The sequence below is a fragment of the Melopsittacus undulatus genome, chromosome 8 (assembly GCF_012275295.1).
Source record: "Melopsittacus undulatus isolate bMelUnd1 chromosome 8, bMelUnd1.mat.Z, whole genome shotgun sequence".
Taxonomy (NCBI): Eukaryota; Metazoa; Chordata; class Aves; order Psittaciformes; family Psittaculidae; genus Melopsittacus; species Melopsittacus undulatus.
The window spans coordinates 26,680,568-26,696,849 of NC_047534.1; the positions used below are offsets into that span (position 1 = coordinate 26,680,568).

The 16,282-nt window shown below is 42.3% G+C and overlaps 1 protein-coding gene across 1 annotated transcript; it reads left to right on the plus strand.

Annotated features, from left to right (window-relative positions):
* The first annotated feature begins 325 nt into the window (after positions 1 to 325).
* Positions 326 to 15,037, plus strand: E2F8 (E2F transcription factor 8). The gene is made up of 13 exons (XM_005150564.2): positions 326 to 473; positions 1,291 to 1,566; positions 1,867 to 2,023; positions 3,227 to 3,532; positions 4,188 to 4,349; positions 6,259 to 6,396; positions 6,700 to 6,912; positions 8,255 to 8,339; positions 10,965 to 11,487; positions 12,483 to 12,701; positions 13,222 to 13,351; positions 13,494 to 13,804; positions 14,472 to 15,037. Exons 1-13 carry the CDS (start codon positions 435 to 437, stop codon positions 14,643 to 14,645), a joined length of 2,733 nt encoding a protein of 910 aa, XP_005150621.1. The 5' UTR covers positions 326 to 434; the 3' UTR covers positions 14,646 to 15,037.
* The last annotated feature ends 1,245 nt before the right edge of the window (positions 15,038 to 16,282 follow it).

Genomic DNA, 16,282 nt, shown 5'->3' on the forward strand with positions numbered 1-16,282 from the left:
GGCGGTTCAGCGGGTAGAATTCAAACCGGCACCGGGAGTGGCCGCGTACTGGCGGCGAGGAGCGGGTGTCCGGGACAGCGGCGGCAGCAGCGCTCCGGTGCGTGCCGGCTCTCAGGGCTGCGGGCCGAGCAGCGGGCACGGCAGGTAACGGAGAGCGGTGACGCTCAGGGCGCGGCTCTGGCGCCAAATGTTTAAACCGGATCCCGGAAAGGCCCCGCCTGCCGTCAGCGGCCGGGGCGGGGCTGGGCCGTTGGGCGGTGCGCGCGGGTCGGGCCCAGAGGCGGGAACCGGCCGAGGTGAGGGGCACCGCCGCTTCCCCCGCGTCCCGGTGAGGGTCCCGTGTGTAACGCTCCCCCTTCTGCCGCCTCGCAGCACCGGCGGGAGCCGCCATGCAGAGCGCCGCGGCGGAGCCTGTCGCTTCCTGAGGCGGGAGGATGCAGCAGGCGGACGGGGAGATGGGGACCGGCGACAAGGTAATTCGTTCCGCGGTGCCGCCACCGGTGGGAAACCGAAGCGGCAGCACCTCCCCACCCCCTCCACCCCTTGGGGTGCCTGTTGTCAGCCGCCTGCAGCACCCCTGGGCACCAAAACACTTCAGTGCGGACGAACACGGGTAGAGAGCTAGTGGCGATAACCTGGCGCTCTCTCCTTCACTTCGGCCTCTGTCCTTAATGAAATGACCCAGCCAGAGACCTTTAACACCGATTTTGTAATGAGCGGTACTGCGCCCTGGCTCCCCTTTTTTGTTGGGTTTTTTTTTCTTCTTAATCGAACGTATTTCAGTTGTTCTTTACCGTTTTCTCCTATGGATTGACGTTCATTTCGTCCGTATTTTCCCTGGAGGGAAAAAAAATAATCTTAGGTTGTTTTGGGTTGGAGGGGACCTCAGAGTTCATCCAGTTCCAATCCTATGCCACAGGCAGGGACACCTTCCACTAGACCAGGTTGCTCCAAGCCCTGTCCAACCTGGCCTTGAACACTGCCAGGGATGGGGCAGTCACAGCTTCTCTGGGCAACCTGTGCCAGTGTCTCAGCACCCTCACAAGGAACAGTTTCTGTCAAAGATCTCATCTCAGTGTCCCCTCTGTCAGTTTAACTCAAGAATACCATGGGCCCAGTCAAATAAATGGTTTCAGGGAAGGGTGTGTTGGTCCAGAGCAAGACTGACCTTCGATTTTGAGCTACCCAAAACATGCAGTTGATCTCTATCCATTTTGACTGTTCTCAGCAAATGGATTATAGCACTTCTGGTCTTTAACATCACAGATTTTTCTTTTCCTTGGTGTATAGGAAAACTATTCTTCTGAGTCATACAGAGGCGTATTGAAAACCCCTCTGAAACAAACAGCTACCTCACATTTGGTGTTGACAGAGATACAGCCTGACTGTCAGCCTCTCACCACACCCCCTAAACCCAAAGAAATCCTCCAAGCAGATCCATGGACACCTACTTCAAACCTGAAAATGCTCATTAGCGCAGCTAGTCCTGAGATTCGGAGCAGAGAACAGAGGAGGGAATTGTCAGACAACACAAACATGATTCTACAGGCGAAACACCGTTTGCAGGTATGTTGTAAAGGTGTCTTTATTTACATTTTTAGGTTAGCTGAGGGTTGTTTATTCAGTATAAAAAGTCATACATTAACATACTACAACTTTAAGTTCAGATTTTGGAGTGTTTACCAAATATAAGTAAGGGTATTGATGAGTTAGAAACCACAGGTAACGCTTTGCTGGTTTTATTTCCCAGCTGAAGACAAAAGGAGAACCCTGAGCCTTTGACAGTGCTCCTAATGAAGCTCTTCAATATCCCTGTTTACATATTGTCAAAAAACTTGAAATTCTCTATTTCTTATCCCTATGCAGGAGCACTTATCAGGAGATGAATATGAAAAAACTCAACCAAGCCGCAAAGAGAAAAGTCTTGGATTACTGTGTCACAAATTCCTAGCTCGGTATCCTGATTACCCCAGCACTGCAGAGAATAATTACATCTGCCTTGACGAAGTAGCTGAAGAGCTCAGTAAGTTAGTGTATATGCTATTATGTATTTCTTCATACAAGTGTGCCGGTAAACCTATAATTCATGTTAGTACATTTTTGTTCCCTAAAACTTCGAATCCTACTGTGCACTCTTGCAAAAGTTATTTAAACCCAGCTTGAAACTCTCCATTCTTATAGCAATCCTTGTAAAAAGATGATGTTTTTCCAGTTGGCTGATTTGAGTAACTCTAAATTTTCTTTAATATTAAACATCAAAGTTATTGCCAATGCCACAAATAAACAGTTGCAGCTCTTTAGATGTAGAGATGATGGCTAGGCTTAGTGGTTGGATTTTTGTGGCAGGATCTAGCATTTCCCAAGCTGAACCCCCAACTTCTTGTTCAGTCATAACACCAAAGCGAGAACGTACTTTTTGCTCTCTGATAATTTAATTTTCTCATTTTATATCATTGTATTTGTCTCACCAATGATCTACTGAGAGTCATAAGTTGCTAACATTAAGCTGAAGCTTTTTTTAATCAGAGCTATGAAATTATTCTACAGTCTGCATGTGATGAACCCTACAAATAAAACAACTACAGAATATTTTCTACAGACTGTAACACTGACAAAAGTTATAAATCATATTGCTGTAAAATTTTGGTAATGTTTTCTCTTCAGAATACGTTGGGCAACACAGAAGAGGGATGAAACAGAATTTCTATTTATGCTTTGTACAAATTAACAGCTCTTTTAGAAAACAGTCAAAACCAAGAATGTAACAGACAAATAGAAAAGGACAGTGTGTTAGTATAAGACATACAAAACCGAGCTACAAAACAGTTATCTGCCATGAGTTTCCAAGGTTATTTAATGAGATGATCTAAAATCTATGCAGGAAATAATTCAAAATACTTTGTGGTTGTTTTTAAAGCTTCACTGAGACCCTCTGGCAACAGTTTTATTTCTTAAGGAATGCTATAAACTAAATATAACTGTGGAAAATCAAGTCCTTCCATATCTAAAGCAAGAATTGTTTTCCTTGCTGGCAAGATCTATAGGGGCTCTTTTCAGAAGCCTTTGTAACAATGAATTGGTGAAAATGGCTTAGAAGTATATTAAGAGGAGAGGGATGTATAGGAATACTATAGGAATAGTTCCTTTCTCTGTGCAAATCATGTTTCAGGTAAATGATAAACATTTTCTATAGTAGAGACGTTGATCTTTCTTTTGTTATTTTCAGATGTTGAGCGTAGACGCATATATGATATTCTGAATGTGCTGGAGAGCCTCCACATGGTGAGCCGCCTTGCCAAGAACAGATATGCGTGGCATGGGAGACACAACCTCTCCAAAACCCTGCAGGCTTTGAAAAAAGTTGGAGAAGAGAACAAATACACTCAACAAATTCAGATGATCAAGAAAAGAGAATATGAGCATGAATTTGATCTCGATGGGGAAAAAAATGAAGACATGGCAAGATCTTTTGGCTTAAATGAGAATTCAGAGATGTCTTTCGTTGAGCTCCCTGGAATGGAATTTCGTGCTGGTAATAATTCTCTATAATGTCAAGAATAATATGTGCTTGTAATGATAAATATCTATGAACTTGGGAAAAAGAACATTTATTGGCCACTTTTTTCCTGAAGTGGTAGTGCCTTAAAGGCACTACAACTGTTTGTGGTGAGGAAAAGTGCTTTGCACTCTTTCAGTTCTCTTATTCATGCACGTATTTTGTTTTTACAGTGCAAGAGCAAGAGGGTACCAGGTGAAATGATCAAACATACCCAATATACAATCCAATTGCAGGATTTGTTACCATCAAATATCATAGAAAGTCAAAAGTCTCAATCAATTTATTATTTCTAATTTAAGTTTGATTTGTGGAATAAATGTTAATGAAAGATTGTTAAATGCATTGTATAACCTGCAGTTAGCCTCTTTAAGAGTACAACTTGTCTGGAAACAAGAAATACATACAGGGGGAAACATCACACTCTCTTTTGTAGTTAGACTTGGTAGCCATTTGATTATCTGATTCTTGCCATGTAGAAACATGATGCCAGAGTCCACATGGACCCTGCCTAGTTACTGCATTGTTTGTTCTGATAATAATTGTTACTGACCACTTTCTTTAGTGTTTCAAATATGTTTGTAGCTGCCATGTCACTTAGTGCTTTCATCCTTTCTCTTGGTTGCTGCAGCATCAGTTAATAGCAGGAAAGACAAGTCTTTACGAGTGATGAGCCAGAAATTTGTGATGCTCTTTCTTGTATCGACTCCCCAAATAGTAAGCCTTGAAGTTGCTGCTAAAATCTTGATCGGAGAAGACCAGTTAGAAGACTTAGATAAAAGCAAGTTTAAAAGTAAGTACAATATTAACTGAAAGCTAAATGAACTATTCTAGCACTAGCTCGTGTTGTGTAAAATACCATCATCTTTTTTCTGCCATAAATATATTTGAGCCTCCAAAACCTCACTGAATACCTTTAACAGGAACTAAACAGTTTTTAACAGCGACCCACTTGTGCACAGGCATTGATACGTAATGACTACACAAAAAGAAAAAGCCCATTAAATCCTATTTTCTAAAGCAATGTTGCAAGGCTGCTTATCAGTAACAGTTTCTCATTTTCCTCAAGCAGTCTCTTACAGATTTCAGCATCTTTTCACCAAAGCTGCCGCAGAATCATGCAAATCTGTGTTTTGGTCATATAACTTACCTGTTGGAAAGCCAAAGAAATTCTGTACAAGTCCTGCTAATCACTTACATGTGAGAGGAAGTGAAACCCAGTGCTGTAACTGCCAATTATTTCTTAATTCTTTTACCCTGCTCTCAGTTCCCTGCATGCTTATTCTTCTTCTTCTCCCTTCAAATTAAAAGGTACTTCTAGGTCTAGGTTTGTACATCCATTGTAATAAAAAATGTCCCTGCTCTTTCTTGAGGGATCAAGAATTAATTGTGGGTGTTGTGGTTTAAACCAAGTCCCCCAACTCCTGGAGAGTTAGGAAGGAGAATCCAAAGAATGTAGCCCCCACGGGTTGAGATAAGAACGGTTTAATTGCTAAGGCATAACACAAAACCCCTACTGCCATTTACTACTACAAATAATAATGATACAGCAAACAGCAAGTGAAAAGAATACAACACCCCACCAGCCACCAACCCATAACTCACTCCACCCTGCCTGGCCGAGCACCGCGTGCTCCCTCCTCCATTTTTCTCCAGAGCTCTACCCCTCCAGCTCTCTCCCAGTTGCATCCTGGGCATCACGTGCTATGGTATGGAATACCTCATTGGCTAGCCTGGGTCAGGTGTCCTGTCTCTCCTTCGTCCCGGCCTCTCCTCCTCCACCTGGCTGGAAAAAACCTTGAACAAAAACACCCTCAAAACATGCTCAAACCATGACAGTGGGTTTCACTGAAAATTATATCCTCCCTTGATTATCAGACAGACTCCTTCGCTTTTTGTGTGTGTGTGTGTGTGTGTGGAATTGTATCTGTTCAAAATTGAAACTGATCCTTGATGGTTTCAGTTCGTGTTTTCCTTTCCATTGCATCATGGCAACATAGAGGGGCTGGGTGGCTGTTCTGTAGGGGAGTGGGATGATGTTTGTTTTCATTCTTTTTTCCTCCTTGACATTTGTCTCACAATAAAAGCTTTTGCAGGGCATTCTATCCATGGGTCTATTTCAGGTATCATGTTTTACCATGTTCTTGGTGAAGCATCACAGTCCCAAATCTCAGCAACAGAAGCTTTGGCCTAAACACATTCCCTTCGCAGTCCAGAAGTCACTTGTAATTTGACTGCTGCCTAAAACTCCTACCTAATAGTTCAACCTAGAAGCAGTTAAGAACACACAGGATGATTATCCTGTTAGATTTTCATGTGTCTTTTCCTCCTCATACCCACTTTTGCCATTGCGTAACTGCCTTTTAAAATATGTTTTTTTACTACAGCATTTGTATAGGTTTGGTCATTGCACAGAACCCAACATATTTTCCAAATTTTATTTTGTTTTTGCTACATTTAGAATAACAGACTCAGCAGTATTTTCTTTCCTAGATCTGTATCTGTCATTCTATTTTACATATAAAATTTATATTGTGATGTTATTTCATAGTATAAATACCTGTTCCACAAAATTATTTTTATAAAACCATTGCAAAAGTTTTTCTTTTTAGCTGCTAAACAGAGGTTACAACTCTAATTTTGATGTATATTGACTTATTCATTGGAATTGCTGTAACTTGCTGTTGTTTATTTTATTTCAGCCAAAATTAGGAGACTTTATGACATAGCGAATGTTCTCAGTAGCCTTGAGCTTATCAAGAAAGTTCATGTTACAGAGGAAAGAGGCAGAAAACCAGCATTCAAATGGATAGGACCTGAGGTCTTGCCAGGTATTCAGGGTAGGTGTATTTCCTTTTGGTCTGCTGATGATTTAGAATTTTTTTTTCTTTGATTTCTCTGCTAGATTTTTTTTTTCAGCTAAAAGACAAGAGTAAACTAAGCAGAAAACACATCACTATCATTGGTCCTTGACAGCACAGCACACCACTGTATTCCCACAGGGGTAGATGTATTCATACGGAGACTCTTGCATTTGCATTTTTGCTGCAGTATTAATTATGAGCCAGGCTCAAATAATTGCTTTTAAATACTGAATCTCCACAGGGTATGTATTTACTCTCTGCATTTTTTCTGCTTTTTAGGTACAAAACTTGAAACAATTTGTACGACCAGTCCCCCTTCTATTTCAGAACCAATCCCTTCCAAGGAGCAGTGTTCCAAAAACCTTTTTCCTTCAAGAGGAAAGCAAAACTTCACTCGGCATCCATCTCTCATAAAGTTAGTTAAAAGTATAGAAAATGACAGAAGGAAGATCCAGTCTGCACCCACCAGTCCAGTTAAAATTAGTGCTGCAAGTATGTATCTTATTCTAAGCTTGTTTTTTCCACTCAGGCACAGTCTTCATTAAATATTCAGTCTTCCTATCTTCTCATAGGAGTAGTAAGTGGGTGTGCCACTTAAAACAAGCATGTCTATTTTTGACAGTTCTTAAAGATAAGGTAGGGAAAATAGGTGTTGCATATATATATGAAACTTTATAAGATTGTTAGTGAAAACAAAGCTCAACTGACATGTGTTCAGTGTGTAAGTAGCTTTTTCCAGTTCGGTGGACCAAATCCAGTCACAGCTTGCACAGTTGCAGCAAAGCAAATCTCTTCATTGAGATGGGGACCAAACTAAGCACAACTCCAGCTGCCTCTTTCACACCAAATACATCAGGAGTGACCTAGCACTGGTTTGGGTTTAAGAATAATACTAAATCCCTTTCTACATATCACTATCTGGACTTTACATGATGTCTTACTGGCCACAAACCTTCTCTTTGTGTAGTATAGCTGATTGTGTGGATATTGTACCTTTCCCTAGGAACTGCTCTAACCCTAGATTATTGTGAAAACTGCTTTCAGCATTCCATAAAATTACCAGAAAACTACCTATCAGTCATGGAATCACAGAGTGGTTTGGGTTGGAAGGGACATTAAAGCTCATCCACCTCCAACCCTATGCCATGGGCACGGACACCTTCCACTAGACCAGGTTGCTCCGAGCCCCGTCCGACATGGCCCTGAACACTGCCAGGGATTGGGCAGCCACAGTTTCTCTGGGCACCCTGTGCCAGTGCCTCAGCACCCTCACAGGGAAGAACTTCCTTGTTATAGCTAACCTAAATCTCCCTTTTTCCAGTTTAAAATCATCATCCCTTGTCCTATCGCTACAGTCCCTGATGAAGACTCCTTGCTCCAGCATCCTTCTAGGCCCCCTTCAGATACTGGAAGGCTGCTATGAGGTCTCCATGCAGCTTCTCTTCTCCAGGCTGAACAGCTCCAACTTTCTCAGCCTGTCTGCAAATAGGAGGTGCTCCAGCCCCTGATCATCTTTATGGTCTCCTCTGGACTTGCTCCAACAGCTCCATGTCCTTCTTAAATTGGGGACACCACAACTGTACACAGTACTCCAAGTGGGATGGGATCTCCTGAGAATGTTCTTGTGGGGTATCCTCTTCGGAGAGAAAAACAATGAAGCTGAGGCTTTAAAATTTGTTTGATGTAATCTATCAGCGAGTTGATCAAATCAAGTCCAGGTTGCAGTTTTAAAACAACATAGGGTCTTAGTGTCTTCTCTTTAAATATGTCTCATAATAATGCAGTTTCCTCAAGACAAAAGTTAACTTTGTCTTTTTGTTTTCCCCCCTACCAGGTACCCATCAACACTATGCAGCTTTCCCAAGTGAAATGGCTCTGCTTCCAGCAGTCACTAAACAGAAGCTGGAGGAACAATCAAAGTAAGTTTGCACAGGTGGTCAGGTGAGAAGCGGTTTTTTTTGTCATAGAAGCATACAATCATAGAATAGTTAGGGTTGGAAAGGACCTTAAGATCATCTAGCTCCAACCCCTATACTATGGGCAGGGACACCTCACACTAAACCATGTCAACCAAGGCTTCGTCCAACTGGGCCTTGAACACTGACAGGGATGGAGCATTCACAGCCTTCCTGAGCAACCCATTCCAGTACCTCACCATCCTAACAGTAAAGAATTTCTTCCTTATATCCAATCTAAACTTCCCTTGCTTAAGTTTAACCCCTTACCCCTTGTCCTATCACTACAGTCGCTAATGAATAGTCCAACCCCAGCATCCGTATTGGCCCCCTTCAGATACTGGAAGGCTGCTATGAGGTCTCCACGCAGCCTTCTCTTCTCCAGGCTGAACAGCCCCAACTTTCTCAGCCTGTCTTCATACAGGAGGTGCTCCAGTCCCCTGATCATCCTCATGGCCCTCCTCTGGACTTGTTCCAACAGTTCCATGTCCTTTTTATGTTGAGGATACCAGAGCAGAGTAGAGGGGCAGGATCATCTCCTTCGCCCTGCTGGTCACGCTCCTTTTGATGCAGCCCAGGATACAGTTGGCTTTCTGGGCTGTGAGTGCACACTGAAGCTGGCTCATGTTCATTTTCTCATCGACCAACACCCCCAAGTCCTTCTCTGCAGGGCTGCTCTGAATCTCTTCTCTGCCCAATCTGTAGCTGTGCCTGGGATTGCTCTGACCCAGGTGTAGAACCTTGCACTTGTCATGGTTAAACTTCATGAGGTTGGCATCAGCCCACCTCACAAGTGTGTCAAGGTCCCTCTGAATGGCATTCCTTCCCTCCAGCGTATCAACTGAACCACACAGCTTGGTGGCATCGGCAAACTTGCTGAGGGCACACTCAATCCCACTGTCCATGTCAGTGACAAAGATGTTGAACAAGACCGGTCCCAACACCGATCCCTGAGGGACACCACTCGTTACTGGTCTCCAGCTGGACATTGAACCGTTGACCACAACTCTTTGAATGCAACCATCCAGCCAGTTCTTTATCCACCGAGTGGTCCACCTATCAAATTGATGTCTCTCCAATTTAGAGACAAGGATGTCATGTGGGACACTGTCGAACGCTTTGCACAAGTCCAGGTAGATGACATCAACTGCTCCACCCCTGTCCATCACTTTTGTAGCCCCATCATAGAAGGCCACCAAATTGGTCAGGCAGGATTTCCCCCTAGTGAAGCCATGCTGGCTGTCACCAAGCACCTTGTTGTTTTTCATGTGCCCTAGCATGCCTTCCAGGGGAATCTGCTCCCAGATTTTGCCAGGCACAGAGGTGACACTGACTGGTCTGTAATTCCCCAGGTCATCCATTTTCCCCTTCTTGAAAATGGGGGTTATATTTCCCTTTTTCCAGTCGTCGGGAACTTCACCTGACTGCCATGATTTTTCAAATATGATGGCCAGTGGCTTTGCAACTTCATTCGCCAGCTCCTTCAGGACCCATGGATGGATTTCATCAGGTCCCATGGACTTGTGTACGTTGAGGTTCTTATGATGGTTGTGAACCAGATCCTCACGTACAGTGGGCCAAAGGTCTAGGTTTTCACAGTCCCTGTGTCCGCCTTCCAAGACTTGGGTGGTGTGGTCAGAGCATTTGCCAGTGAAGACTGAGGCAAAGAAGCCATTCAGAACCTCAGCCTTCTCCAAGTCCTGTGTAGCCAGTTCTCTCGAAAGCTTCCGGACAGGGCCTACGTTGTCCCTAGTCTGTTTTTTAGCCACTACATACCTATAAAATCCCTTCCTGTTATCTTTAACATCCCTTGCCAAGTTTAGCTCCAGTTGGGCCTTAGCTTTCCTAACCTGGTCCCTAACTACCCTGACAACATCCCTGTATTCATCCCAGGCCACCTGTTCTTGCTTCCACCTTTTATAAGCCTATTTTTTCCTGTGAATTTTTCTCAGCAGCTCCTTATCCATCCAAGGAGGTCTCCTGGCCCTCCTGCTGCACTTCCTTCTAGTTGGGATGCAACACTCCTGAGCTTGTAGCAGGTGATCCTTGAATATCAACCAAGAGTCTTGGGCCCCCCTTGCCCTCTAGGGCTATATCCCATGGAACCTTGCTAAGCAGGCTCCTAAAGAGGCCAAATTCTGCTCTCTTGAAGTCCAGGGCAGTGAGCTTACAGCACGCTCTTCTCACTGTCCTGAGGATCTCGAATTCGACCATCTCATGATCTCTGCATCCAAGGCTGCCCTGGAGAGTCACATTTCCAGCCAGCCCTTCCCTGCTGGTGAGCACGAGGTCAAGCAGGGCACCTCTCCTTGTTGGCTCCTCTATTACTTGCAGAAGGAAGTTGTCACTGGTTGTTAAGTTCAAGCCGTGTTCAGTTTGAGTTGGGCTATAGTCTGCAAAAACCAGTAACCCCTAACACTGCAGGCTTTTTTTTTCCCCACTTATTTTCCGTTTAGTGAATTGACTAGTCCAATTTCATATTAAGTCTTTACATTGCAGAAAATAATTTGTCAGGACATTAATTTCTGCATGAAGTTACTAAAATATGTTTGGGCTTTTTCTTGTTTTGGTTTTGTTTTTTTAATTAAGGAAAGCAAAAGAGATGAAAATGAAGTTGTCAGGATCAGCTTTGGAATGTGGTCTGTCCTTGCCTGAGATAGTCCCTGAGCCTGAACCTCCTCGCACCACAGCAGCCACACAGCAGCCAGCTCTCATCCAGCCCCTTAGTGCCTGTCTGCCAAGCCACAGCTCAGTCTCACCAGTAATACTACCTCATACTCCTTCTGGTGTGTCATACACAATATATCTGCATCCTTCTCAAGCCCACACTGTGACAACCTACAGCCCAAGTTTCATGTTTCAGCCTCTACCAGGTGCTAATGTAACTGGAATTAAGAGTATTAATTCAAAAGTATTAAGTAAAATAACCACTGAGGAAGGGGACAATCAGGTAGCTACAGATGATGTGACCAAGACCCTGACAACTACAGAAAGACCAACTATAAAATCAGAAACTGCATCACAGCAGTGCCTTAAGAGATCACAAACATTACAAGAGAGTCATTTAATTAAAAGATATAGAAGGGATGAGGAAAACCTTGATACTTCTCTGGTAAGTTAAATTATTTCTAAATGCCATTTTATAGCTTGATGACATTGCTACCTACTCATTTTCAAAGTGACTTAGGAGCCTACTGCTGTATGTAGGTGGTTTAAATACCATTATGCTTGAAGGGTTGACACTTGTGCTTGCTGATGTTTGGGGGGCTGGTTTTGTTTCTTTACACACACATATCTATTTTAATTATCACATAATCTTGCTGGTATTTGCAGAGCATCAGGCAGAACACACAGTGTGCAATGTAACATGTATCTTTGACAGGACAATTTAGGATCAGGCTGTATTCTTTTTTCCTCCATGTTCCTCTGTCTTCCCTCTCCAAAGACTGATTTACAGGAAGTGCCAAAGTGTACAGATGTTAGTCAAAATCAAACAACTCCCAAAACATTCTGTCAAGACTTACCTATTCATACAGTGATTGTGGAGTAGTTCAGGGTGCTCAACTAGCTGTTATACATACTTGGCTTTTGAGGTGTTAGGAGGGAAAGTGGACACACAGAAGTCACTTTACAGGGAACGTCCCAAAATCCTGATACCTTCTAAGTGTTTCTGTCCAGTGTTGTGCACTGTTAAAGTTGTACTGCTGTAGGCATAGGCATAATAATACAGCACACAAAGAGAATAAGAGGATCAGATACACTTGATACGCATGGAGAAATTAGGTCTATATTGCTTTCTACTCCTTACTTGCTCAGTGTTTTAGTGTCTGTGTAAATAACTAGGAGGCTTTAAACTGTGCTTGCCAAAAAGGTCATGAAATGTTAACCAGCATGTTGTGATAACATGTGATGTCAAACATCCACTAGCTGTGAAGGAGAAAGAGGGAGTAACATGGAACTGGTTGTATTATAGGTTGACTAAATAGGTTGGTTTATTGACTTGCTTTCCTAATTTTTAAACTGTATAAGTATCATTGTAGACCTGTAATCAAGAATGTAAAGTCTTACAAGGTCTGCTTCTGGTTTTGTATGTACTCCTTTTTAAAGGGAGATTCGACAAAAAATGAGAGACCGCCTTCCAATAGCTCACAAATGACTCATGAAATGGACAATTTCCAGGAAGAGAGACAGAACAAAACTGAAACATTAGATCAAAACATGGCAAGTTGCTGTGACCAGTGTAGAGGAGAAGGTATTCCAGAAGATGAAGACAAAATCAAAACTAAACAAGACATACCTGTAGCATTTGCTATTCCTGCTCCTGAGGTAAGCTTTGTCCAACACTGCAGCACATCATAAGAGGACGTGAAGTGACTTTCAGGCTCCAAATACTTTCAAACAGAATCACATGAACCTCTCTTCATCAGTAAAATTTGGTATTCTACAGTTAAGACATAATGCTGTAGAAAACCTGAATAAAGAACAGTTCTGTTGACAAAAACAGAACTTGTAAAGGTAAAAGGATTGTCTTCCAGCATATTCAGTATCAGGATTTCTTTTTTGTCAGTGTTAATCCAGATAGATTTCCAGTTCCTCGCTGAGGCTCTCGGCTGGCAATGGAGCCTGCTGATGTCTTTGCAGTAGGGCAGTAGTATTTTAAAGAGCATGTCCTTGAGTCATCTGTGTCTAATTTCAGACAGAAGGTAGTACAAGCATGCAATACAAGATCTTTGAGATATAGAGGATAAAGAATAAGAAGGCAGTGAGGGGATACAACTCTGGAGAAAAAACATTTTTTGCTTATGACATGTTTAGAGTAAAGGTGTATTCTGCTTTTCTTTTTCAGACTTTTTTTCCATCTGGTTATCTTATTCCTCTTACTCAGTGTGCCCATGGCAACAAGGCAGGCTTTCTGAATAAAGAGAAAGCTGGAACCCATTCGTTGCAGCACACTACCTACAGCTCCCCCATTGCTGGTGAGTACTAAATCAAACAGGCCTACAGTTGTCTGGCTTAAGGGATTGTGGGACAGATTCATCCACTGAGGTGATGGAATCACAACGCAATGGCTAAAGACCTCATTTTTAATCCCCTTCAAAATCTGATTTTCTGTTTCAGGTGTCATTCCAGTGACAGCATCTGAACTGAAAGCAGTTAACATTCCTGCTTTTCATATAACACCCTTTAATATAATGCTGTCACCAACTTCTATAGCTGCTGCACCTGTGCTGAGCAATTCCTGTCTCAATTCAAGCAATACCAGCTCTGCCCCAAATCCAAGTTCTTCAGTTCTGAACTTCACATTGCAACATGTAGGACTAATACCTGCTGGTGTGCAAGTTCCTGCAAATCCTGTCCTTCAGCATATGGTAGTCCCTTCCCAACCAGAAAACGTTAGCCACAGCTCAGAGAACTTGCAAGAAGGGAAAGTAAGTAAAACATTGCAGCTTCCTCACTGGTGGGTTCAGTGGGAAGTTTAGTGTGCTAATTCCTTTATAGCAGGTAATATTTTTAACTAAACACCTTTTTGACCTTTATAAATCAGTGCTACCCAGAAAGACCCGGCAGCAAAGGCCAGCCTAAGTGCAGTGCAGTGGAGAAGTTAGAAAGGAATAAGTATCCCGTTTGTTGTGGAAGGGGAGCCAGCTGGAAGATGACAAGATGTGAAGAGACAACTGGTTTAGAGGGAGAATTCTGCATAGATCTGAGATGACACATTAACAAATTGGGCATTTGTTACTTTATTTTTCCTTCTTGTTACACTGCTGTTCTACTCTAAAGTTCTTGCACTTAATGTTAGCTTTTTTTAATAGGATAGGATAGGACTGTAAAAGAATATTTTTTCCCTCAGGAAATTTCTCTATGTGTTGCTTAAGATCTGTATTGAAAAAGGAGTTAGGATTAGAGAAACCATATTTTCATTTGATTATTGGGGATATATATACATTTATAGATATAGCAAGGAATTCAAGTATATTCTCAGTCTAATTTTAGGGAAAAATTATTTTTGTAATATCCTGCAGAGACCTAAAACTAGAATTAACTTTTTTTTTTCTTCCCCTTTAAATGAAAGTAACTCTCTCTTTTTCTCCTTAGCCTTCTGTTCCAAAGGAGCCCCAAGAGCCCCAGACAGTTACAGAGAACTTCTTCCGGACCCCAGGAGGTCCAAACTCAGTATCTTCCCTCTCTGCAACTTCAGATGGTACTGCCCGAATCTCTCAAGGAACTCTGTATATTCCTCAACGAAAACTTGAAGTCTCAGAAGACTAATGTTGGGATATTGTTTGCTGGGTGTGGTAGCAGGCATGGTTGCTACCAGACTGCACATATCTTGGGCTGTAGGATGGACAATGTGTGGTTTAGACACATCCTGCAAGACCTCAATACTGGAACAGCCTTAATTAATGCTTTAGAATTAAAACTGGCTCTTAATGAGAAAGTTATTGTCTTTTTTTTTTTCCAAAAGCTTACATGATTTTGTTGCTGTAATACTTGAGGTATCTAGTAGGGTTTTTTGTGTGTTGCTTTTCTGCTATGCAAAGTAAGCTGGAATTGTCTTTGTACGGGAAGGTACAGCCAGTACATATTTTGCACAAAGGAAAGTACTGTGAGCATGTATATATTTTATGGCTTAATGAAAAGGCCACATTTTAAATATCTTGGTTCTGTGTTCAGTAATGCTTGTTTGTAAAGTTGGTTAAAAAAAACAAAAAAAATAATTTTTAATCAAGTTTTATATAAGTTAAGAATTATTTATACTGTATTTTAAAATCAATTTGTTCAGATTAAACTTACATCAAACTCAAATGATGACTTTTTACATTTGATCAAATTAGATTACCTAAGTAATACATTGTGTATTGACTGGCACCTCTTTGCTCTTCTTTCATCAGACAGGGTTATCTGTGTATGAAGAAAGGGTAAATGATGTTTCATCCAAAACTGATCTAAGTAATTCCATCATCTAACTTCTGAACTCTTACCACTACAGACTGCATCTCCTATTAACTGTATTTTCCTCTAATTGTCATTATGAAGTTTAGAATTCAGAATATCTTTATCACCCTGGAGCGTGATGAGGCCCTGGTACAAGTTGCCTAGGGAAGCTGTGGCTGCCCCATCCCTGGCAGTGTTCAAGGCGAGGTCAGACACAGCTTGGAGCAACCTGGTCTAGTGGAAGGTGTCCCTGCCCAAGGCAGGGATTGGTACTGGATGAGCGTTAACATCCCTTCCATTAAGGTCCTAAAACATTCTGTGATTCGGGAAAGTGTTGTCCAAACGTCACAGGAATTGAGGAGTTCCATGGTTTGAGCCTCAAGCTAATATATATTAGACAATAATATTTGAAGACAAACACTCATTACTTGGCCTCTCCAATTAAACTCAAGAGCTAGAGCCAGGTGCATGCTACACTCTAGGCACTCTACTCTTGACTTTGGAGAGGCCTCAAGCCCAAGAGACAGCTTTCATAACACTTTACATTGGCCTTTATTAACCATCTAAAGAGGTTTGAGGCAGAACTCAGAGATGCCATTACTGAAGCACTAGCTATTCACTGTTGCACACAGTAAGGTCTGGCTTCTTGAAGGAGGGAGCCCCCTGTTCCTTGTCTGTACCCACACCACACAAAGTCTGTGCTTTGGGTTTCTGCTTTCCAGAATGGAGACTCTCAGCTTCAGACCTGTGGTGTTTAATCCCTGGCCTGCAGGGGCTCTGCCCTTCCACACACAGCAAAGTCCATGGCACCAAACAAAGCTGCTAAATTCAGGTGTTCCTTTAGAAAATGAGAATTAGTTTCTGAATCATCTTTAGATCCTATAATCTTTAAAGTACTTACAATAAAACCTTGCAGAAAGTGAACTTTATTCATTTTATTATTGTCCACATCTCTAACATACCTGCAGCAT

Bases quoted from the DNA above. Each gene is read 5' to 3' on its own strand.
- E2F8 (XM_005150564.2), top strand. From the start codon at position 435: ATGCAGCAGGCGGACGGGGAGATGGGGACCGGCGACAAG. The intron at 4,350-6,258 runs GTAAGTACAATA...ATTTTATTTCAG, and splicing joins AGATAAAAGCAAGTTTAAAA to CCAAAATTAGGAGACTTTAT. The intron at 11,488-12,482 runs GTAAGTTAAATT...TCCTTTTTAAAG, and splicing joins AAAACCTTGATACTTCTCTG to GGAGATTCGACAAAAAATGA.